This window comes from Phyllopteryx taeniolatus, chromosome 8, assembly GCF_024500385.1.
Source record: "Phyllopteryx taeniolatus isolate TA_2022b chromosome 8, UOR_Ptae_1.2, whole genome shotgun sequence".
Lineage (NCBI taxonomy): Eukaryota > Metazoa > Chordata > Actinopteri > Syngnathiformes > Syngnathidae > Phyllopteryx > Phyllopteryx taeniolatus.
In genome coordinates this window covers 15,565,311-15,590,539 of record NC_084509.1, presented here as the reverse complement: position 1 = coordinate 15,590,539, position 25,229 = coordinate 15,565,311, and the positions used below count along the sequence as shown (strand labels likewise).

Sequence of the window (25,229 nt, the reverse complement as noted above, 5' to 3'; positions counted from 1 at the left end):
GACCAGCTTATTCAACAGAATTCTAGCGGGTGAGAAGATGCCAGAGGAATGGAGGAAAAGTGTGCTGGTGCCCATTTTTAAGAACAAGGGTGATGTGCAGAGCTGTGGGAAGTAGAGAGGAATAAAGTTGATGAGCCACACAATGAAGATATTGGAAAGAGTAGTGGAGGCGAAACTCAGGACAGAAGCGAGTCTTTGCGAGCAACAGTATGGTTTTATGCCTAGAAAAGGGACCGCAGATGCATTATTTGCCTTGAGGATGTTGACGGAAAAGTACAGAGAAGGTCAGAAGGAGCTACATTGTGTCTTTGTGGATCTAGAGCAGGGGTGTCAAACTATTTTTTTGTCTCGGGTCGCATTGTAGTTATGATTTCCCTCAGAGAGCTGTTAGAACAGTGAAACCATATAAATGTGTAATCATCAAAACATATTACCATTACACAACAAATTGAGGGATAACTGGTTTTGAAATCAGAAGACAAGGATAAGTTTGTTCAAGTATTGTTTAGGTTACTGTAGAAGAAGGGTTTGGTAACAGAAAAATGCAATATCTCAATATTATTGTTTATTATTATGACAATTTGGAATTTGGGTACAGATTTTAGCAAAAATCACCGAAGTTGACGAGGATGATTTGCTTTCGCGGGCCATATAAAATGATGTGGCGGGCCGCATCTGGACCCTGGGCCTTGAGTTTGACACCTACAATCTACAGCAAGCCTATGACAGAGGACCCAGAGAGGAACTGTGCTACTGCATGCAGAAGTCTGAAGTGGCAGAGAAGTATGTTAGAATAATACAGCACATGTATGAGGGCAGCAGAACAGTAGTGTGGTGTGCTGTAGGTGTGACTGCATCCGGGATCAGCCCTGAGCCCCTTCCTGTTTGCAGTGGTGATGGATAGGTTGACAGATGAGGTTAGACTGGAATCCCCATGGACCATGATGTTCGCAGATGACATTGTGATCTGCAGTGAAAGCAGGGAGCAGTTGGAGGATCAGTTAGAAAGGTGAAGGCATGCACTGGAAAGGAGAGGAATGACGATTAGCCGAAGTAAGACAGGATATATGTGCATGAATGAGAGTGGTGGAGGGGGAACAGGGAGGCTACATGGAGAAGAGATAGCAAGGGTGGAGGACTTTAAATACAACATAACCAGAGCAATGGTCAGGAAGTGAAGAAACAGGTCCAAGCAGGTTGGAACGGGTGGAGGAAGCTGTCAGGTGTGTTATGTGACAGAAGAGTCTCTGAAGGGTAAAGTCTATAAGACAGTGGTGAGGCCAGCCATGATGTACGGATTAGAGACAGTGGCACTGAAGAGACAACAGGAAGCAGAGCTGGAGGTGGCAGAAATTAAGATGTTGAGGTTCGCTCTTGGAGTGACCAGGTCGGTTAAAATAAGAGGGACAGCCAAGGTTCGATGTTTTGGAGACAAAGTTAGAGAGAGCAGACTTCGATGGTTTGGACACGTCCCTCTCAGAGGAGAGATAGTGAGTATATTGGTAGAAGGGTGATGAGGATGGAGTTGCCAGGCAAAAGAGCTAGAGGAAGACCAAAGAAAAGGTTGATGGATGCCGTGAGGGAAGACATGAGGGCAGTTGGTGTTCGAGAGGAGGATGCAGGAGATAGGCGTACATGGAAAAGGATGACATGCTGTGGCGACCCCTAACGGGACAAGCCGGAAGGAAAAGAAGAAGATGGATGACAACACTTTTAGGCGACTCCAAATTATGCTCTGCAAAATGGATGATGAACTCCGCTCAGCAAGCTCCATGTTTCGCAAGCATTGACGCCCGCTTCGCGCTGGCTGAGCCAGCCAGGCGCCTGTCACGAAGCAGCGGCAGAGAAAGCAGGGTGGGCGACATGCAGCGGCGTGGCACATCGAGTAAAGAGAAGTAAGCGATAGTGTGATGAAATATCACTTCAGTTGACCTGTCATAGTATTTTAAAACTTCTGGTTCTCTCGAGAACCAGTGTTCTATTAATTTTTACTCACTCTATTTTGTAGTTAACACACAGAGGTCAGATGGCGTCATATGTGTATAATATCGACCAGACTAATCTACTGCCTGTACTCATTTTACATAATGCCCCGTAGCATTCAGACAGACAACATAACAAATACCTTACAGGCTAAATTTAAGTGAAATGTGTGGCAAGAATGTTGGAAAAACATGCAGTTGGGTGTTAAAATGTCAGTAATGACGAGTTGTTGCTCTAAGATGTCTTCTAATTGAGTAAACTTCAGCCATGTTCAAGAAAAGTGTGTTTTTGAACAATATTTGATGTGATTTAAAAAAACAAAAACATTTTCATCACAGCAAGATGTAAAATCATTATCAAGTATCGGTACTGGCGATGTACTCGAATATCAGTGCTTGTGCTGTCTGAAAAAGTGGTATTGGTGCATCAATAGTTACAACTTGTGGTAAAATGTCTGATAAATTGCAATTACTCATTATTAGTGCAAAGCAATGTCAAATACCAGGCAGTATGCCAATGAAAAACAACTCTCAGTTCAAACACGCTGTTGCAAGAAGGGAAGGACAGACAAAAAGTCACTGTTGTTGGTTGTTGTTATGAATCCTGTCTAACAAAATCACATTATTAGTAAAACAAGATTAAGTCTCACTTGTCCCCGAAGGCACGCCTCCAGAACTCTGCAGCATCAGCCTTGGTGATGCGGAAATTGTCGCCCTGAAACAGACCATTGGGAAAGATGGCTTTCAGCTCGGCCAGCATGTGGCTGAAGATCAGTGACAGCTTGGTGAGGTTCCTCCTGTGAAAGCAGAGAATCGAAGAGTTTGTGGTTAAAGTGCTGTCACAATGCCAAGGCATTTGTGCTTAAACAACATCATTTTGTAGTACAGTGATTACTGTATCAGTATTATAAACTTGCATTGTAACATCAGAAAACGAGCGTAAAAAATATTTTGTGAAAAAAAGAATCTCTTTTTTCACAATGCCTCAAACGTAACAATGGGAGAAGCCATGAGGTAAAGTCAAATTATACAGTAATCACCCTGACGTTGACATCTGTTCCCCACACTACTGCACAACTAACAGCACCAATGTCACATGATTAGGCTTTTCTTATCTGTAAACTATTGGTTAATTGAATTTCCTGCTACATGTGACAAGCTTGACAGCAGCCTTATTCTTGTTTGCTACAATTCCACAAGCAAACAGGTGAACTGTTGTAAAATTTGTCACACGAGGAGCCCCTCCAATAGCAAAAAATGGAAATAGGAAGATTCCTCAGCAAGATAGTGAAGTAAAGAACAAGAAAAAAGATGCAATGAGTGAGGTTAGAGCAGAGGAAAGAGTGCAGTGTTGGCAGAGCACTGTAGCACCCAGCTTCATTAGATGATTGATGCTAAGTGAACCCTGATTCATGAAGCCCTGCACACACAAGGAGATTGTGTGTGGTTGTTGGGCAGTGGGAATTGACATGCACGAGAGCAACAGTAATAAAAAGACCTGCCACACTGCAGCTGCGGTACACTACACTGTGTACCCTATGAACGAAGGGGTGTCGAACAGAAAGAGCAGTGCCTGAGGATAGTGGGTGAAGTTTAGTGCAAGGCGACACCTACTCAACAAACTGTGCAGCTTGTCGGGATGATCAATTGAAAGAAATAGGCAAAAAGTGTAGCTGGATGTGTAGTTTAAAGGCAGACAGTATCTACATCACCACAGTGCTTTACAAAACCTCACATTCATACACCAATGAGCGTCTGCTGCCATGGAAGACAAAGCAAATTAGGGTTCAGTGTCTTGCCCAAGGACACTGACATGCGGACAGGTGACCCTTCGGTCACTGGACAACCCGGTCTACCAACTGAGCCACAGCTGCTTGTAACGTCACTGCCGGTCTTTGAGGACTGTCTGCATCATTAAAGTGGAAATCAAATATTCAAGGTGGTTCTTCCAGAGTATCTCCCCTCTGCATTGTCACCTCTACACAGTGCTGCATTGCTTCTGGGCGACTTAACATACTATTCTCCTGCCAGCTATCACCACGTTTCACTTTTATAAGTGAAAACTGGGTGGCACGGTGGACGACTGGTTAGCACAGCCTGTGCAGATTTTGCATGTTCTCCCCGTGCCTGCGTGCGTTTTCTCCAGGTACTCCGGTTTCCTCCCACATCCCAAAAACATGCCTGGTAGGTTAATTGAAGACTCTAAATTGCCAATAAGTGTGAATGTGAGTGTGAATGGTTGTTTGTTTATATGTGCCCTGCGACTGGCTGGCGACCAGTTCAGGGTGTACCCCGCCTCTCGCTCGAAGATAACGGATAGGCTCAGCACGCCCGCGACCCTAGTGAGGATAAGCGGTACAGAAAATGGATGGATGGATGGATGGAAGTGAAAGCTGTCTCCACATACTTCACTTTCTATATGTAATCCAAATTGTGAAATGTGTCCAGAATAAATTATTCCACACTGGGAGTGTCTTGACTAGCATGTCATGAGTCAATTGGTCAACCCCCATCTAACCATTAAATTGCATTTTTAATTCACAAGCAAATCGGAAATATTTGTTTGAGGCTTTTAAATGGTACACTTTAGTGTGAATGTATAACTAAAAAGGCTGAAACAATAAATATTTTATTAATATTTCAAATGAAAACTTTTTGGCCCTGGAGTTATTACTATGGCAATTAATCGATTAAGTGGAGTTTATTCGTCAGGCTGATTTTTTTTTTGTAATTGCTTTCCATAGTTCAAAGCACATCCCTGCTGCTGTGCACTGCTTACACTAATGACATAGCTGCGAACAAAGAGGAGCTATTTTTCAAAAACAGAGTCAGTGTTGCCAAATTAGCGAATTTGGTTGCTACTGTATATTTTAGGGCTGCATCGAAAATGTCCCAGAAGTGCATTATCGGTTTTTGGCCCAAAGAACTTTGTCACTGAAACAAGACGGCTGAAAGAGAATGTTGTGATAACGCAACAAATAACTGCCCCCAGCGGCGTCCCAGTTATCTACGAGTTTACGGCTGGCTAGGCTAGCTACTTTAGCTAAACACGATGTGGAGCCACGGAGGCGAAAATTTGGTCCGCGTCGGGTGTCACATTACAAGTCAGTACTCATCGCCTCCATGGCAGCAAATAAGATGCACTTCTGACAAGTATCATTATCTTGTCCTCCCTTCGTGATAACTAATGAATTGGAGAAAGACGGAGAAGCCGTGCAAATAGCTAAGCTATCATGATATGTAGTAGAGAAAGACCGAAATAAGTGATTGGATCATCCTGTGCATTTGTCACATAGGCCTGGCTGGAACCGCATTATAGCGGAGAGGAACCGACATTGAACAGCAAAATAGCAGCCAAATAAGTGTCTGGAGGGAATACAATACACAGCTAGACAGGAAGATGCCGTCTGGAACCAGAAATTAATTAGTACGTCACCACGTACGTCACTTGAGAACAGGGACCTGTAAATTTAAAAGTATAATAATAAAATAAATATTTTTTATATAGGATATATAACTTTTATTAGTCCCACAATGGGGAAATTTGCATCGTTTCAGCAGCAACCCAAAGAGGAACTGTGGTACTGCATGTGGAAGTCTGGAGTGGTAGAGAAATATGTTAGAATAATACAGGACATGTACGAGGGCCACAGAACAGTGGTGAGGTGTGCTTTAGGTGTGACAGAGAAATTTAAGGTGGAGGTGGGACTGCATCAGGGATCAGCCCTGAGCCCCTTCCTGTTTGCAGTGGTGATGGATAGGCTGACAGATGAGGTTAGACTGGAATCCCGGTGGACCATGATGTTTGCAGATGACATTGTAATCTGCAGTGAAAGCAGGGAGGAGGTGGGGGAACAGTTAGAAAGATGGAGGCATGCACTGGAAAGTAGAGGAATGAACATTAGCCGAAGTAAGACAGAATATATGTGCATGGATGAGAGGGGTGGTGGAGGAAGAGTGAGGCTACAGGGAGAAGAGATAGCAAGGGTGGATGACTATAAATACAACAAGTCCAGAGCAACGGTGAGTGTGGTCAGGAAGTGAAGAAACAGGTCCAAGCAGGTTGGAATGGGTGGAGGAAGGTGTCAGGTGTGTTATGTGACAGAAGAGTCTCTGCTAGGACGAAGGGCAAAGTTTATAAAACAGTGGTGAGGCCAGCCATGATGTACCGATTAGAGACAGTGGCACTGAAGAGACAATAGGAAGCAGAGATGGCGATGGCGGAAATTAAGATGTTGAGGTTCGCGCTAGGAGTGACCAGGTTGGATAAAATTAGAAATTAGTTCAGAAGGACAGCCAAGCTTCTATGTTTTGGAGCAGACTTTGATGGTTTGGACACATCCAGAGGAGAGAGAGTGAGTATATTGGTAGAGGGATGATGAGGATGGAGCTGCCAGGCAAGAGAGCCAGAGGAAGACCAAAGAGAAGGTTGATGGATGTCGTGAGGGAAGACATGAGGGCAGCTGGTGTTAGAGAGGAGGATGCAGGAGATAGGCTTACATGGAAAAGGATGACACGCTGTGGCGACCCCTAACGGGACAAGCCGATGGACACTAAGAAATTGTTCTCTAAGTGAATTTCCATAGGTTGGCAACACTGCAGTCATAGCCATAAATGCATTATTATTAATAATAATTGGCATATTAATTTAATTCAGCGTTTCGGCCAAGAATTTTAATTTTGGTGCATTACTAGTTAGCGATTTTTCAGACCCCTGTAGGTACTATTTTTCAAAAAAGCGACTAGTGCTGTTAAAAAACAGGCAACATGGCCTTCCATTGTAAGGCAATCACAGAGTCAAGTGATCTGAACATTGGCAAAGACATGATGCCCATTCATAAATTGCAAAAGCAGTGTTTAATCAACATGTTGGCAACTTATGACAAGGTATGTGCATCCAAGCCACAAATATTTGGCCGAGGTTACCTTGCCTCACCTGTACAAATGGACATGAGAAAAGCGTGAGCGAGCTAGAGTCGGTGCGACATTACTCTTTACCCATATATGGATCAGCCAAGATATGCACTTTGATGGTTCATTATATTATGTAAAATTGTTGAACATTAAAATGTTTATTATGGTTCTTGTTTACCTACCCGTCTTGATTCAAGAGGCATTTTTGTTTCCAAGAGAGGGCACAAAAACACTTGCTGGAAAAAACAAAACTTAAGGTTGTTTAGCATCAGAAGTAAAGCAAATCTGAGAAAAAGGGGAAAAAAACAAAGCTTTAAAAAAAATAAAGTACCGTAATTTCTCATGTATAATGCGCACCCATGTATAATAGGCACTCCCAAAATTGACCTCAAAATCCTAGAAAACCCTTCTACCCATGTATAATGCATTTTTACAATGCATGATTTTGCTTCTACCCATAGGATAAAAACAAGTATTATCTGTATTTTCTCAGTTTTTTTTTCTTCCCCAAAGTATTATTCTGAAGTGAAGAACTATATTTGAACATGTAATACTTTCTTTTTATTAACTTGCTCAGGTCTTGCTGTTAGGGTTAATTCATTCAGTAAGGTAGACTTAATACTGCTGTATAATTGTATTTTGAATCTTTTGCTGTTAAGCAGAATTAGTGGGAAATGTTACAAAGTCAAAGCTCAATACAATATTTTTGGCCTATGTTGAGGTCTCGCCTATATGGCAACATTATAAAGGTGCAAAAGGAGAACATGTTCAGCAAGGTAATTTGGTAATTACAAGGGACCGTTGTATATTACACAGAGTACATATCTGGGAAAAAAATGGGCACTTTGATATTGGAGCTGGTGTGGCATGAATTGCACCAAACAGTAAATGAGTCCCTCTCTATGGTCGTGTCTAAAGACAGTGCATATACATCTTATGTTATGAAAACATCATACAATTGGTAACCTAATGCTGGATCACATCTAACTTGAGTTTCAACATTGCATATCTATAAAGGTGGCCCTTAAAAACTGACTGAAGGGACGACGGCCACCTGTTAAACAAAGATACTTGGTACTTGATAACTGGTGAGTCAGGTAGGTTAGATAAGTTTTGCTTCAGACTGATATTCTGGCTCAACACATTGCCATAAGAATATTATCAAGGGTATTTGTCCATGTTTCCACGGATGGAAAACTGGTCAACCATTTCCCATGATTTAAAGGGGATGGAGGACTCCAGAAGATGGCAAAGGACAAACACCCAAAACCCCATGATTCATATCACCAGGGTGCAATTCATTTTTGGGTACATTTGCTGTTAAAATTGCGACAGAGGCCACACGCCTGTCATCGTTTTTTTAAGGCTCATTAGCGACTTACGTCTAAGTCTACAAGCCTAGGGGCTTGGTGTCAGTGTCTGGCTTAGAAAGAAAGTTGATATTACCCAAGGTGATTGCTATTAACCATGTCAGTGTTGAAAAGTAGTGTCTTTTGAGTGTCCCACTTATTTAAAGAGAAAAGAGAAAAAAGAAAAAAACTAAATAGCACCTCTCCCGGACATCTCCATCATACAATAGCAGCTCTGTAGTCAGTGTTTGTACTACCCCAAACAACTGTTGCTGTTATCTAAGCTGCTGTGCCAACATGAACAATGCAGAATCACACAAAAGAGCCACATTTGATTGCCATATTTCATCTTTCCCTGGCGGCAACCACAGCAAAGAGCAGATGCATTTTTCTGAACACTAGGTTGTTGTCAACCCCCGCCACCACGCTATCCCCCTAGTGTGATAGATTGACCTCTGACCCTGCAGCTGGCTGCTCCCTTCCTGTTTCCTGCTGGCTGTGACAAAGTAGTTCAGCTCGTCAGCCAGAACCGTGCTGCGTTAATACAGCGCAGCACAGCAGCAAAGGTCAGCCCTTACAGAATGAACGTCTGTCTGGATTGACAAGTAGCCCAAATGTCATCTTGCATCTGAATTATCTTTGGTCCTTGAATCTATGAGGGAAATTCAGATTGGTCACATGAAGCCAGTCTTGGAAGTGGTACACCAAATGTTGTTTACGTAACATTTTTAAGTTACTCAAGATCACTGAAACAACTTGTACAAAACTTCGAACAAAGCTCTACTTATTATTCTTTTGGGCACAAGTCACCAGTGTAATATATTTTTGTGGCATAAGAGAATTTTACATTCAGCCATATCCTGAGCTGAACTCAGTCATAAATCACCATTACATAATACATTGACTGTCATATGTAATAAGGCACAACTCACAGTTACCATCACCAACATATTAACGGGGTGAAGTTTCAGGTGGCATTTACCCAAGACCATTTATCACTGAACACGGCATTGTTTTAGTAATTTAAGCATTTTGGAACCAGAAAACACAAACTTTGGAAATCTGGTCTCAGTGTGGTATTCTGCAAAAACAAGATCATTAACACTTCCATTGAAACACTGAAAACTGAGGACGTTTATACAAATTAAGTGTTCACTCTGTACTTCACTGACAAAACAACAGTCGATAATGTTACTATATTGTTTATATCTGCGATTGGCTGGCGACCAGTTCAGGGTGTACCCCGCCTCTTGCCCAGAGTCAGCTAGGATAGGCTCCAGCACCCTCGCGACCCGAGTGAGGATAAGCGGTACGGAAAACGGATGAATGAATGTATTGTTTATGGTTCTTCACTGTACTGTTACAAGGTACAGCAATGTTGCATTACAGTACTTCCATAAGTTTACATTCACATACAGTATCACAGTGGAACCTCGATTTAAAAGACCCTGATTTATCTGACTTTGATTTAACGGACAGAAAATAGTGTCCATTTGGAACTCAAAACAACCCTTTGTACTTGACAGAGTCTGTTAGTTTGTTAATACAAATTTGCTTGTAACTTATTTGATCAAAAAAGTAAAAAACATGACAGTTGTGTAGAAACATGGAAAAGGTAAAGTGCATGTAAACAAACATTTATTTCCTCTTGGAAATTGTTATAAAAAAATAAAATATGTACAATAGTAGTTTATTTGTACATATGGAATATAAAAGAAAACAAGATCACATGCTGCTAAAGTGTGTGTGTGTGCGTGTGCATATAGGTGAGGGTAGGAACGTAGATCAACCGGTAAATTGACAGCCTCGCCTTTCGGCTTAGCTCCTTCACCACAACGGACCGATACAAAGTCAGCATCATTGCAGAGACTGCACCGATCCGCCTATTGATCTCCCGCTCCATTCTTCCCTCACTCGTGAACAAGATACTTAAACTCTTCCACTTGGGGGAGGATCTCAGCCCCGACCTGGAGAGGGCACTCCACCCTCTTCCAACTGAGGACAATGGTCTCAGATTTGGAGGTGCTGATTTTCATCCCAACAGTTTCACACCCGGCTGCAAACCACGCCAGTGAGAGTTGGAGATCACGGCTTGATGAAGCCAGCAGAACCACATTGTCTGCAAAAAGCAGAGACGCTATACTGAGGCTACCAAACCGGACTCCCTCTATGCCACCAACAGCTTGCTATAATTTTCCAGACCAACTTCTACTTATTGTACTGTAACTTTGTCTTAAACCCAAAGTTAAAATACTCAATAGAGATTAGATTTGAAAATATGTGCTGCTTGGTTTAATCCCCTCAATAAATAGTTATACACAGTATGTGCGCATATTTGAGCTCATCTGGCTCAGTTTGAATACTTAGCAGGAGCTGGTTGTACACTGCAAGCCAGAGAAGCAAGTGGACTGTTAACAGTCTCATTGTAGGACAAATGACTCAGTGCCCTTAAAAAACATGATACTCTACTAGTTGTGCATGTGAATATAAAAACATGTAAATGAGCTGAATCACCCTCAGTCTGTAAAGTGTGAACTATGTTTTCCATTCGTGGCCAAGCACTACAAGTTCTCCTTCTGGTGGAATCACACAAAAAAAAAAAAAAAAAAAAAAAAAAGTAAGATTCACTGCTACGGAAGCATAGGCAGACTAACACTTTTTTTCTTCTTGACCTGTGTCTCTTCAGATAGATGAACCACAACAACACACTGAGTTTGATTCATGTAAAAATGTGCATGCAGCGGTGGCAAGAATAAACACTGTGGCAGAATTTGTACACAACAATTCTTTGGACGAAAAGATACAGTTGCAGATACTGCAGTCCTGTTTAGGTACGCACAATTCTATGCAACAATTAAACAAGAAACAGCTAGGCCACACAGACGCATACATTTGTACTGGTATTAAACATTTTAAAACAACAAAACTCAGAGCCTGGTTCTAAAGTTGAACAATTGTGATCCATGGATGATAATTTTCTCTTCCAAGTCCTGTGTCAGCCATGTCCACTCTAGAATACTCTACAACCGCCAATCAATGAAGGGGAAGAAGCAATAGCCGTAGTCATCAGGGGGAATAAAACGTTTCATTTGCTCAGTTATTGAACATGCAACAGTACATACAAAATAGTACCAGTTAGGGTTGGGCATCAAGAATCGAGAACCGAGTGGAACCGGGACTAACATTCCGGTTCTCCTGGAATCGTTCAAATAAAAACATTTCGGTTCCCAGTTTCGATGCCTACAGTCCGCCGACCCCGAATAATAAAGTGGCGAAAACCAACAAAGGAGAACGCGCACGAAGCCGCGCTTGTGCCCAATGGCAGCAGCGACCAAAAGTGTTAACTATGTTAAAATAAATGAGCAGTCAACTCAGTGCAACACTTGGATTAAGATTATATTGTGCAAAGGAGGCTTTCACGATGTGTAGAACTCTGACGCGTTCCCTCCTGCTTCGACCGTCAGCCTACACCACGCGGAACTTCAGTCAAGTCAATTGAGTGAGTGAAACCAAATAAGTCGATGCCAACTGCTGCAGCTAACAAGTTAAACGCTGGGTGTTTTTTTAGCATTTATTTTAGTCTTCAAACAAACGTAAGAGCTGAAAAATAAAATATAAATCACTTTACCATCCTGGAAAGAAAGTATAAACTGTTGCATTACAACCGTAACGTTGAGCTAAAACTAGCAACTTTATATCACAATGAATTGAGACAAAACTCACAAAAACATCTCACATTATCACAAACATTTTACAGTGTTTGGTTCCATTGTTTTCGTTTTCAAAATTAACCGGTGTCGTGTGAAGTTACTTTTCGTGCCAAAATGCTGAGTTCTGGTACATACCCTTCAAAATAAAAGGTGACATGCTTAAAACAGGAAGTCAAGTGAAAACTTGCACATAACCATTTGACGTGATAAAACAGTCCCAAATAAATATTTCAACAATACTCTATCTAACTTAGCTGAAATAATTAATGAACATTACCGGTAAGTCAGTTGGTTTAATTTTGCCTGGACAAAATAGGTGACAAAAGTGAAACAAATCACACCTTTTTCTGAATATGCACCATTTTCTTCAGTTATCAAACATGATGTCCTCTTTAGAAAGAGTCTGGGCGTTTTACCTTTGGACATATCTTCATATGTCTATGCTATAAACATAGATCGATAGATGGATAGGTAGCTTGATTGATATAGATGGATAGATTGATCTATAGATCGATCTATTGATCGATATATTTTCTAGTTAACCATTGCACATGACTGCATTTGAGTGAAATAAAAACGAGAGACAAGCAGGCAATATTTGTAGTTAGCGTATAGCTCCCTCCAACACACAAACATGCACACGCGCGCACACACACACATGCTCGTAATTTTGAGACAATCATACGTGACGTCACTCTGGGAAACAACTTCTGGTTTTATTCCTGTGACAAATGTAGCATCATTGATAATATGTGTAAAAAGAAAAGCTGTGGGTTACTAGCGGTGGGAGGAGTTGACCGGCTTACCAGACTTTTGCAAGGTAAGTGATGGCTAGCTAGCTTTCTCAACAGCAGTCCAGATCCCTGGACAGCTCACACGTCATCTAAAATGAATAAGTAGCGGCCAGGCCAGCGTCAATTAGTTACATGGTGGCCACTGGCCAGACACAACGACGTACAGTCTGTGATGCGCAAATGTGGGCTGTTTGTATGCAACGATGCTGTGGATAATATTATACGTCATCTGTAAGAAGCAGTTAATTATGTCACAGTGGACAGCCAATCATATTGCAGCGGGTTGCTTTTTAATTCATAACAGCAACGAGACGCGTCTCTCTCTCTCTCTCTCCCTCAACCATTAAAACGTGAAAGTGTGACTAGACAAAAAATTTTAACTTGCAGAAGCTGAAAAAAAGATCGCATATGCGACCAATTTGGTCGCAGTCTCGAGCCCTATGGTAGAAATGAATTTGTTGAGGTTCTCTCACAAAGTGAACAGGTTGGATAGGATTAGAAAAGAGCTCATCAGAGGTTTCGATGTTTTGGAGACAAAGTTCGAGAGAGCAGACTTCGATGGTTTGGACACATCCAGAGGAGAGAGAGTGAGTATATTGGTAGAAGGGTGATGAGGATGGAGTTGACAGGCAAGAGAGCAAGAGGAAGACCAAAGAGGTTGATAGATGTCATGAGGAAATACATGAGGGGAGTCGGTGTTAGAGAGCAGGAGAGGCTTACATGGAAAAGGATGACAAACTGTGGCGACCCCAAACGGGACAAGCCCAAAGGAAAAGAAGATGTAAGAGCAGGTATGACCAACATCGGTAGCCCCCAAGGACCACGAGTAGCCCGCGGGTCTAGTCTAAAAATAGCTCACCACTGATGGGACATTGTGATTTATTAAGTGTTAATTTGGCTTTACACGATCAGGATTTTTGGGGCCCGATCACCGATCAGCAAGTTTAAAAAACAAAAAAAAAAAAAAAAACGATAACCGATCACAAGATGGAGCAATGTTCATTTATTGTATATACTTTTGTGTACTGTATACTGAGCACTGTATACATCCATCCATTTACCGCTTATGCTCACTATGGTCGCGGGTGTGCTGGAGCCCATCCCAGCTCAAAATTATTCTCTAGCATTTTAGACAAAAGTTAAAACACAGATGACCTCCAGGGGGCATTCAAGGATTGGCCACTGACATAAATTTAGGTCAGATCAAAATTACAACATGACAGAAAGAATGGGTGTGAATTTACTGTAATTAAATTACTTTATTGCAATTATATTACTTAAATAAATACTGTTAATGACATGCTTACTCTAACCTTCTCACTGTCCTGGCTATATGGACAGGTGTTGTCCAGAGTTTGCGTCCATTTGGCTTGTCCTTTTATTTATTTTTTTTTCACGCTGCATTGCTTGAACGCGGCATGCTCCTCCTCGTGTACATCCTTCAGGTGCCCGATCAAATTTGTGTTGAAGCATTTAGATGACGTTCTCCACAACGTACTTCAGTTGTGCACAGACTGCAAATAACTTACGTGTTGTTTATCTGAGACACCGCAAAATAGTCCCACACCGATGTGTTTTTTTTAACCGACAAGATTGGAAAAGACTTTATTGGCCGTCAGATAGTTACAGTACTGCGCCACAAGACAAGGCTAAAAATAAAATAGCTTTTGGATTCATACGCAACGGCAACGCGGAGTTAAGTGTCTTGTGCGGAGCCGATCGATGACGTCATTGATCAGATCGGCGATTGCTTTTTTGCCCAGCCCTACTGTAGTGTACTATTTTACTAGGACCTGTGGATTGGTGATGGGCCATTGATACAGTAAAACACTAGAGAGACACTTTTGTAGCTGGAATTGATGAAGCCTGCTCAGATGAGAGGCAAAACATTTTCTACGACAACCAGAACAGTCCAGTTGTGATCAATTCAATGCCCTGATAATTAAATGATCTGGACAAATTACGTCATTCACAGGCAGATAACCACAATGTATCCCATTAGATTTATTTCTCATGGTCTCCTGTTCAAGTGGATGAAATCACAACTAGAAAAAGCAGTTTAGCGTAGACCTTGGTGAAAGCAAACGCTTAAAAGTGACAAAATATTTGCGAAGCAAAGTCCTTTAATCCCATAGTGGTTTAAATGCCTAAATTAGAATAGCGAAAGTCTGCAACTATGTGACAGCCCCCCACCAAAAAAAGGATTTGTAATTGCGTATAGATTCCAAAAAATGGCGGCTAAGCACTTAAAACAGAGCTGATCATAAAGCAACAACACCATGCATCTAGCACGTACACAATCATGAACACATATTACATAAACGACTGTCTTCATTTCTTAAATTAGCAGAATTCAATACAAACCACCTTCAGGCTCATCAAGAGTATAATCTAGCATACATGCCTAAATGACACGCAACTGATGTACATCACACATGGACAAACAATATGCACACTAGCAATTGAGACAAATGGTATTAAATCAATAAACTCACCTTCTGGCATTAACATACAATAATAAACGTAAGGGGAGACTGGCAAATTGTAACAGCAAAGTAGACTACACGGGACTTTCTTAGGTGCTCCTGAGAGAAGGAAAAACCTTTCATTTTACTTTTGACTGTGCATTCAAGGACCACTAGCAAAACAGGTGAAAAAACACTATCAATGAATTGAACCTAATAACACGACCAAGATACCATGAGATGGCACCAACGTAATACTTTAATTGCTTTGGCCTCAGCACAAAAACGGCGAGTCGCTGAGATTTTCAGAGAATAATTTAGGATAGCCCCTCCCCCCCAAAAATAAGACAAATATGGAAATTTGCAAATGCCAAACTGTAAATATGCAGGGGTTTACCATATATATAATACCATATATTAATCTAAACTAATTAAGTTGCACTCCCGGCTGGCTTACTTTATCTGATTTAAAAATCGAAGTATAACAACAAAATACAAAGACAATACTGAAAATTAAGATTAGAATTATTGACATCTATTTTTAGTTCAACTTTTACTTTACATTGCCTTAAAAACAATGTCCTGAATTAAAAAGCACAAAATGCATTTGTCAACCAAAAGGTACATTAATGTCTGTACAGTGTAGGCCATCATACAGTTCCAAAATCCTTCTGCCTGCAACCGCAACACTTACTGTGACTATGGATGGTGGTCAGGATATGATTGAAGCTTAGCCCAGGAACAAGATGAAAGAGTCTCTCCGAGAGGTCAGTGCTGTATCAGGGGACTTTTCTGTGTACAAATAGATCAGCCTTCTACAGTCTTTTAACTACTCAGTGACTGAGATGGATAATATTTAACGTACACTATACCTATATGTCAAACTGGAAGCTGCAGTAGTGCATTTATTTGTCAGTACAGCTTTTCCACTTTTCATTTAGTGGCCGACTTTGTACAGTGGGTACGGAAAGTATTCAGACCCCTTAAAATTGTCACTTTTTTTATATTGAAGCCATTTGCTAAAATCATTTAAGTAATTTTTTTTCCACATCAATATACCCTCAGCACCCCATATTGACAGAAAAAAAACAATTGTTGAAATTTGAAATTTTTGCAGATTTATTAAAAAAGGAAAACTGAAATATCACACAGCCATAAGTATTCAGACCCTTGGCTCAGTATTTAGTAGAAGCACCCTTTTGAGCTAATACAGCCATGAGTCTTTTTAGGAATGATGCAACAAGTTTTTCACACCTGGATTAGGGGATCCTCTGCCATTCCTCCTTGCAGATCCTCTCCAGTTCTGTCAGGTTGGATGGTGAACCTTGGTGGGCAGCCATTTTCAGGTCTTCCCAGAGATGCTCAATTGGGTTTAAGTCAGGGCTCTGGCTGGGCCATTCAAAAACAGTCACGGAGTTGTTCTGAAGCCACTCCTTCTGTATTTTAGCTGTGTGCTTAGGGTGATTGTCTTTTTTGAAGGTGAACCTTCGGCCCAGTCTGAGGTCCTGAGCACTCTGGAGAAGGTTTTCGTCCACGATATCGCTGTACTTGGTCGCATTCATCTTTTCTTTGATTGCAACCAGAATCCCTGTCCCTGCAGCTGATAAACATGCTGCCACCACCATGCTTCACTGTTGGGACTGTATTGGACAGGTGATGAGCAGTGCCTGATTTTCTCCACACATGCCACTTAGAATTAAGGCCAACAATTTCTATATTGGTCTCATCAGACCAGCTAATCTTATTTCTCACCATCTTGGAGTCCTTTAGGTGTTTTTTGGCAAACTCCATGCAGGTTTTCATGTGTCCAAGATGGCGCCTACCAGTGTGGTCGCCTCGGTTACGCGCTCTCTAGTATTGTTTTTGTTTTTGTGTTTTTCGTTCGTCTTTGGAGACATTACACGACTCACTTACACAAGGGGAGACTTGCTAACTATCAAGGAGGCTACTCCGGACTTCCTTTCACCAACTTTCGCAAATCCGCTCAGTTTTTTCCCCGAGTTACTCACCTGAGCGGCGTCCGCGGTTTTCGGTGCATGGAGGCGGAGGCGACGCCACAGAGGGAACCGAGCCGGCATCCAGGTGAAACTCCGCAAGAGAGGATTCAGATTGGCGTTCCCGTCGATCACCCTCGCAAATTTATGCTCCCTACCCAACAAAATGGACGAGCTTCATCTTCTGTTAAAGACCAGTAAAGACTTCGGACGTTCCGCCGCCATGTGCTTTACGGAGACCTGGCTTTGCAACGCTGTACCCGATGGCGCAGTCATGCTTCCCGGCTTCCATATTCACCGAGCAGACCGCGACATGGAATCATCGGGGAAAACAAAAGGCGGCGGGCGGGATATGCTTCTATATCAACGAAAAATGGTGTACGGACGTCACGGAGCTCAGCACACACTGCAGCCCGCATTTGGAGTTGCTGTTTTTTAACTGTAAGCCATTCTACTCGCTGCGTGAGTTCGCATCATTCATTCTGGCTGGTGCGTACATTCCGCCTCAAGCTAACACGAACGCCGCACTGCTAACGCTTGCTGAACAAGTCAACGAAATGGAAAAAAAAACACCCGGACTCACCCCTCATTATTCTCGGGGACTTGAACAAAGCTAAACTCAACCACGAACTCCCTAAATACAAGCAGCACATCGACTGTCCTACCAGGGAAAATAAAATTTTAGACCACTGCTATACTACGCTAAAAAACGCAGCCCTGGGCTCGTCTGATCACTGCTTAATTCACTTAATACTGACGTACAGGCAAGAACTTAAATACGCAAAGCCTACAGTGAAAACAGTGAAAAAGTGGACCATTGAAGCAAAGATGGAACTTCAAAGCTGTTTAGACTGCACAGACTGGAGTGTCTTTGAATATTCAGCTGGCAGCCTGGATGAATATACGGACACTGTCACATCCTATATCAGTTTCTGTGAAGAGGTTTGTGTAGCAACAAAGTCATTTCGCACTTTCAACAACAACAAGCCGTGGTTCACTGCCAAACTTAAGCAGCTTCGCCAAGCTTAGGAGGACGCATATCAGAGCGGGGACAGGGCCCTGTATAATCGAGTTAGAAACCAGTTGACTAAAGAAATTAACATTGCAAAGAGGAACTATACAGCAAAGTTGGGAAAACAGTTTAGCGCTAACGACTCTAAATCAGTCTGGCATGCATTCCAATCGCTGAATAATTACAAGCGACGATCCCCCCAAGCTGAGAACAATAGCACACTAAGCCCCGGTAGCAAATGTGATCAATTAACTATGGTTTATTCAACTGACCTATGGTGATGTTCATGCCAGTCTATGTCTTGCACTGCAAGAGGAGGAAGTGAGCATAGATGAGCAAAGACTACTGGGCCAAATTTGGGCCAACAGCTTGAATACCTTTTACTGTACATTTGAAAAGGACACTTTCACACCCTACACCCACCCGGCCACACCACCGAACACAATCACACCTCTGACTTCTGCGTTAACCATCCATGAACAGGATGTGAGACGCATCTTCAGACAAAAAAAGACTAACAAAGCGACAGGCCAAGACCATGTGTCCCCATCCTGCCTCAAAGTCTGCGTGGACCAGCTCACGCCAGTCTTCACTCAGATCTTCAATAGATCTCTGGAACTGTGCGAAGTGCCATCGCATTGTTTCAAACGCTCCACCATCATTCCAGTCCCCAAGAAACCTGCAATATCGGGTCTAAATGACTACAGGCCTGTCGCCTTGACATCTGTGGTTATGAAGTCCTGTGAACGTCTCGTGCTGGACCACCTCAAGAGCGTCACAGGTCCCCTGCTGGACCCCCTGCAGTTTGCCCACCGAGCGAACAGGTCTGCGGATGATGTAGTCAACATGGGACAGCACTTCATCCTAGAACACCTTGACAGTGCAGGGACCTACGCGAGGATCCTGTTCATGGACTTTAGCTCAGCGTTCAACACCATCATCCCTGAACTCCAAGCTTCTCCAGCTCAGCGTCTCACCTGCCATCTGCCAGTGGATTTACAGCTTTCTGACAGGCAGGACACAGCACGTGAGCCTGGGGGAGGCCACCTCATCCACACGCAGCATCAGCAGTGGGGTGCCCCAAGGTTGTGTCCTCTCTCCGCTGCTCTTCTCTCTATACACGAACGACTGCACCTCAGCGCACCAGACAGTCAAACTCCTGAAGTTTGCAGATGACACCACTGTCATCGCCCTCATCAAGGACGGTGACGAGTCTGCATATCGACAGGAAGTGGAGCGGCTGGAGCTGTGATGAGGCCGACACAACCTGGAGCTGAACACGCTCAAGACTGTAGAGATGATTGTGGACTTCAGGAGACATCCTTCGCCACAGCTGCCCCTCATGTTGTCCAGCTGCCTTGTGTCAACCGTCAAGACCTTCAAGTTCCTGGGAATTACAGTCTCTCAGGACCTGAAGTGGGCGACCAACATCAACTCCGTCCTCAAAGAGGCCTAGCAGAGGATGTACTTCCTGCGGCTTCTGAGAAAGCACAGCCTGCCACAGGAGCTGCTGAGGCAGTTCTACACAGCGGTCATCGAATCAGTCCTGTGTTCTTCCATCACAGTCTGGTTTGGTGCTGCTACAAAAAAGGACAAACTCCGACTGCAACGGACAATCAAAACTGCTGAAAGGATTGTCGGTACCGCCCTACCCACCATTGAGGACTTGCACTCTGCCAGAACTAAGACAAGAGCGTGCAAAATCCTCTTGGACCCTCCACAACCCGGTCACCAGCTCTTCCAGCTCCTTCCCTCAGGTAGGCGCTACCGATCAATGCAAACTAGAACTAGCAGACATTCAGCTTCTTCCCTCTTGCAATCAACTTCTTCAACACCTAACCTACAATTCCATTACAACATGCTGGCAATTTTTTGACTTGAGTTCGTTGTCACATTTCTGTGGGGCCAATTATACATTACTCGTGCACTCACTGTAGTTGTCTCGCCACGCTGCACTATTTGCATATCTGTTGTTGACCAATAGTGGCCGCTCATGCCAGAGTAGCATCTGCTCCATTTGCACACTGATTGAGGAGTTTCTGCAACATTTGCACAATCAACATTGTCCCAGATTAACGCACTACTCGTCACTTTAAACCGCATACACTCCTTGAAGTCTCGGCGCCCTTTGCACAATGGTCATTGCACCGGACTATTGCAATATTAGTCATTCGAACTGCTCTAAGTGCTAGAGGACTCATCTTTTTGCACAATTGTCAAAACAAAAAAAATAAAATGTACCGGCATTACCAGATAACTAGCAACCCTTTACTGCTCAGTGGCTGTTTTTTTTTTTTTTTTGTCAATGTCTTTATGTCTCAAAAGTGTTCTCTGTCAATTGACTGTCTGTTGTCGTACTAGAGCGGCTCCAACTACCGGAGACAAATTCCTTGTGTGTTTTTTGGACATACTTGGCAAATAAAGATGATTCTGATTCAGATTCTGATTGCACTGAGGAGAGGCTTCCGTTGGGTCATAAAGCCAAGACTGGTGGAGGGCTGCAGTGATGATTGACTTTGTAGAGCTTTCTCCCATCTCCCGACTGCATCTCTGGAGCTCAGCCACAGTGATATTTGGGTTCTTCTTTACCTCTCTCAGCAAGGCTCTTCACCCCGAATTGCTCAGTTTGGCCGGATGGCCAGCTCTAGGAAGGGTTCTGATCGTCCCGAACGTCTTCCATTTCGAGATTATGGAGGCCACTGTGCTTTTAGGAACCTTAAGTGCAGCAGAAATGTTTTTGTAACCATGGCCAGATCTGTGCCTTGCCACAATTTTGTCTCTGAGCTCTTCAGCCAGTTCCTTTGACCTCATGATTCTCCTTTGCTCTGACATGCACTGTGAGCTGTAAGGTCTTATATAGACAGGGGTGTGGGTTTCCTTATCAAGTCCAATCAGTATAACCAAACACCGCTGGACTTCAATGAAGGTGTAGAACCATTTTAAGGATGATCAGAAAAAATGGACAGCATCAGAGTTAAATATATGAGTGTCTGAATACTTTTGGCGGTGTGATATTTCAGTTTTTCCATTTTTAATAAATCTGCAAAAATTTCAACAATTAAATTTTCTTTCTGTCAACATGGGGTGCTGTGTGTGCATTGAGGAAAAAAATGAACTTAAACTATTTTAACAAATGGCTGCAATATAACAAAGAGTGAAAAATTTAAGGGGGTCTGAAAACTTTCCGTACCCACTGTAGCTATACCATGCTAGAATGTTTTGTTTTTGTGTGTGGGGGGGGGGGGGGGGGGGTGACCTATGGTGACGTTCATGCCAGTCTATGTCTTGCACTGCAAGAAGAGGAAGTGAGCATAGATGAGCAAAGACTACTGGGCCAAATCTGGGCCATTGCGTTAATTATTAAATTGCTCATTGTCATAAGACTCACTTTCATCTTGGCTCTCATACAGTGAACTTTTTTTCCCTCCCTTGCAGGTCTGCATGCTAAATGTACTGTACAACACCTCCCATTTAATCACCTTCAAAGTTACGTCAAGACTGCAATTTAGCATGTGCAAATGTTAGCTTAAAGAGCACTGTGTTAGGTGTATTTACTTCTTTGTGTAAAGATAAACATTCCATGAGGCTTGTACAGAGGAGAGCATGTGGGGGTGGTCTGAATCTCTAGGTGCTTATCAACCCACGCCACATTCAAGAGTTTCGAGCTAGCCCAAAGTCTTTTACTGTTGACATAAACCAATCTAATCATGGTAGATTGTCTGCACGTAAACATGGATAAAACCTGAAGTCGCCATAATGTCTGTACGATTAATACTAATAATTAATTAATAAAATGTGTTATGCGGCTTCATGCAACCATGTGTCGCTTGTATGCCTCAGTGTCACTGGTTGATTCTATGGGATTCTCAAGTGGTCTGACAGCCTTTGGTTATCGTTGCTGACTTCTCCACACAGACAATAGCGATCTCTGAGAGTTAACATTGACAATGTTCTTAAGTTTTCCATTAATTTTGGTGCAGTCACGTTTTGCAATTAGTTGATAATATTTAATTTAACATAGTTGTTCAAACAGCTCAAGGCAGAGTTCCCTGACTTGTGTTAATACGGTACATGGTTGGTGGATGGATGTATTTTTTCCCCAGTTAAAAAAAACCCAAAAACATTATTAGCAAATCTTCCAGAAAAAGGAGAAGCCTTTGTTTGAAGAAACAGCACATGGTATAATGTGTGAAGAGGCCATCCTTCTTTGCATAATAGCCTTGCAAGTTTGGAGAAAACCACTAAAAGGTCACAACTGTCGTTTAGGTCAAACCAGAAAGGTCTCCAAGCAGTTGCGCATCTTAAGTTGCAAAACTACCCCCAAGGTTGTCTGCTGGCATTGGAAAGTTTTATTCCAAAGGCTTAAGAGAGCATTCATTATCCAGGAGGGGGACACAATGCCATTACATATTTCAGGCCAATGTGCTGTCTAGTATGTAGCAATTTAGTTTCCGTTCGAAGTTCAAGAACAGACCAAAAGAAGCCTGCGATGACCAGATGACCAGTGTTGGGGTGTAACTAATTGAATGCAACGAGATTACATAATTTTAATTACAAAAAATCTGTATTTGTAACCATTACATTACTGGGAGAACATGTGTAATAAAAAATACAGATGCTTTTGGAAATTTCCATGATTACAATTGTAGTTACATGAAAAACAGCTGCAAAAGTTTTGTTTTTTTTCATTTCACTTCCTCCTTCTAAACCAGACTCTTGTGATTGGCTCTCTCTGGTCATTTGCCATTCTGCTGTAGTCTCAAACTTCACATATTTTTTTCCAAATATGACCTTGAAGCACCAGCTTGTAATGCAATATATTAGTTTGTCTAAGTATATGAAAGGTTTTCCATGGTTTTTAACCCTTTTTCAGAGGAAACATCCAAGGGACCTCTTGATGCATTCATTCAAAATTAAGAAAATAAAATTCAATCAAATGTAATTAGTTACATTACATTGAAAAAGAAATTGAAATAGTTAAACTACTATTACATGTTCAACAGGGTATCGTGTAATTGTAACCAATTTCATTTGTAATCTTCCCAACACTGGCGATGACACGTTCTAAGCTTTACTAGGTAACTTTGGAATAGCTCCTCGCGGCTCTAATCTTGACTCAATATTGAAATTATTTCTATAAAGTATATATAGTTTAAGACAAATTTGCACTTCTATTTGTATATCTATTGCTGAGCATATTCCTGTTCAAGGCCAAGTAGGTCTGCAGGGAGAACATAACATTACCTTAGGTCAATTCTCTATGTACAGTATTCTCCGTTGTATGAATGTACTTGGATTTATTGTGATTATCCACCATATCAAACACTCAATTCTCCCAATATAAGCGACTGTGGCTTATACAGAAAAGTCGATCCAATTACCTTATTGATACCACCTAGGTCTGCAGTTATCGAATATTTATAAAATCGATTATTTTATCCAATTGATTAATAGGCTGCGATTGGGTGGTGACCAGTTCACCCCGCCTTTCGGCCGAAGATAGCTGGGATAGCCCACGACCCCAGTAAGGATAAGCGGTACAGAAAATGGAAGGATGGATGATTAATAGGATAAAATTATATTTTGCATTGTCCATCCATCCATTTTCTGTACCTCTTATCCTTACTAGGTTCGCAGGTGTGCTGGAGCCTATCCCAGCTATCTTTGGGCAAGAGCTGGGGTACACCCTGAACTGGTCGCCAGCCAATCGCATTGTGAGACGACCACTCTACCACCTGAGCCATGCCGTTTCGTGTGATAAGGGAGTCAGTGAAAGAGAGTGTAGAGTTGGGTGTTATGAGCTCAAGTTCACAGTTGGCTGTTAACTGGGTAACAGTTAGCCAGTCTACGTGTTGAGTGACTTGGCGTCAGTTACGGCTGTAGCAGCTCGTGTATGAATGTGCTTATTATCAGTTTATTTTGACACCGTTTTGTTCAATAAAATGATTGAAAGTGCTCCGGCGGGTGTGTCTATCCTTGACCACTTGTACGGGCATTAAAATAACTTTAACTAGCGGTGGTAGGCTATATTCAATTAGCAAACATCGATACGTTGCGTTGCCAAACGTAGACATTCTATTGTGGTACATTAGTTCTCCTTTGCAGTAGATACACTGTCTTTTTTAAAATGTGAAATGATCCCAAACTTTGGACATTTATGCACTCATTCTCCTGCCTCTAAACAATTGCAACAACTTATTTGTACACAGAGTTGTGCTGTCTGAATCTGAGAGCTAAAATAGTCCATATGGAAAAATGATCACTGCAAAGCTTCGAGTCAGAGATTTAGCTTCAACGTTTGTTGTAATCACCCCAGCACTACAGACATTTTATAGAAAAAACACACTACAAACAACAATTACACAGCTTTATCAGAAACATCAATATATCTTTTCAAGAGCTTCACTGTATGTTTTTAGTGTTTGTGTAACCCTAACATTTAATACGGGCTTACTATGACTAACAGACACCTACTTGTCGTTTGTCTTGTTTCCATCTTGGAACAATGCGTAGCAGGGTAAAATTACATATCCACAAAGCTCTCAATATCCAAATAACTCATGGTTTCATAATGGCTAATTTAGATGCTGTGCATTCAATAGGAATGACTCAGAGTTCAGCGTTAATCATCAGGAATGACAATCTGTTCATCACAGCCGAATCCTTGCAGAAGTACATGCCTTGAAGAACAGTTTTGCATAAATACTGTATGATGATACAGACATAGGTTTATCATAATCAGAAGAATAAAACATTTTATAACGTGGCAGGCTATGTGCTGGGGCAAGAGGGACCACAGCTCCCTCAAACAATCGCTGATTGCTTGGATTTGATGGGAGGGGGCACCATGTTTGTTTGTTTGACGGAGCTGTGCCCCCTCCCATCAAATCCGCGCAATCGTGCATGCTTCCTCAAGTCTCCTCAACTTCGTGGTGTGCGTCTGATCTACTGTCTGCTTTGAGACTAGAAATGGCCACCAAGCCATTTATTATTGAAGGAAATGTGTTCA

The 25,229-nt window shown here is 42.2% G+C and overlaps 1 protein-coding gene across 2 annotated transcripts in view; it reads right to left on the bottom strand.

Annotated features, from left to right (window-relative positions):
- cbl (Cbl proto-oncogene, E3 ubiquitin protein ligase) overlaps positions 1–25,229 on the bottom strand; it is a 68,754-nt gene that overhangs the window by 29,650 nt on the left and 13,875 nt on the right. For both annotated transcript variants that reach the window (XM_061781095.1, XM_061781096.1), the window contains one exon: positions 2,633–2,779. In XM_061781095.1, coding sequence (XP_061637079.1) covers positions 2,633–2,779 — 147 coding nt within the window. The remainder of the gene's footprint in view (positions 1–2,632; positions 2,780–25,229) is intronic.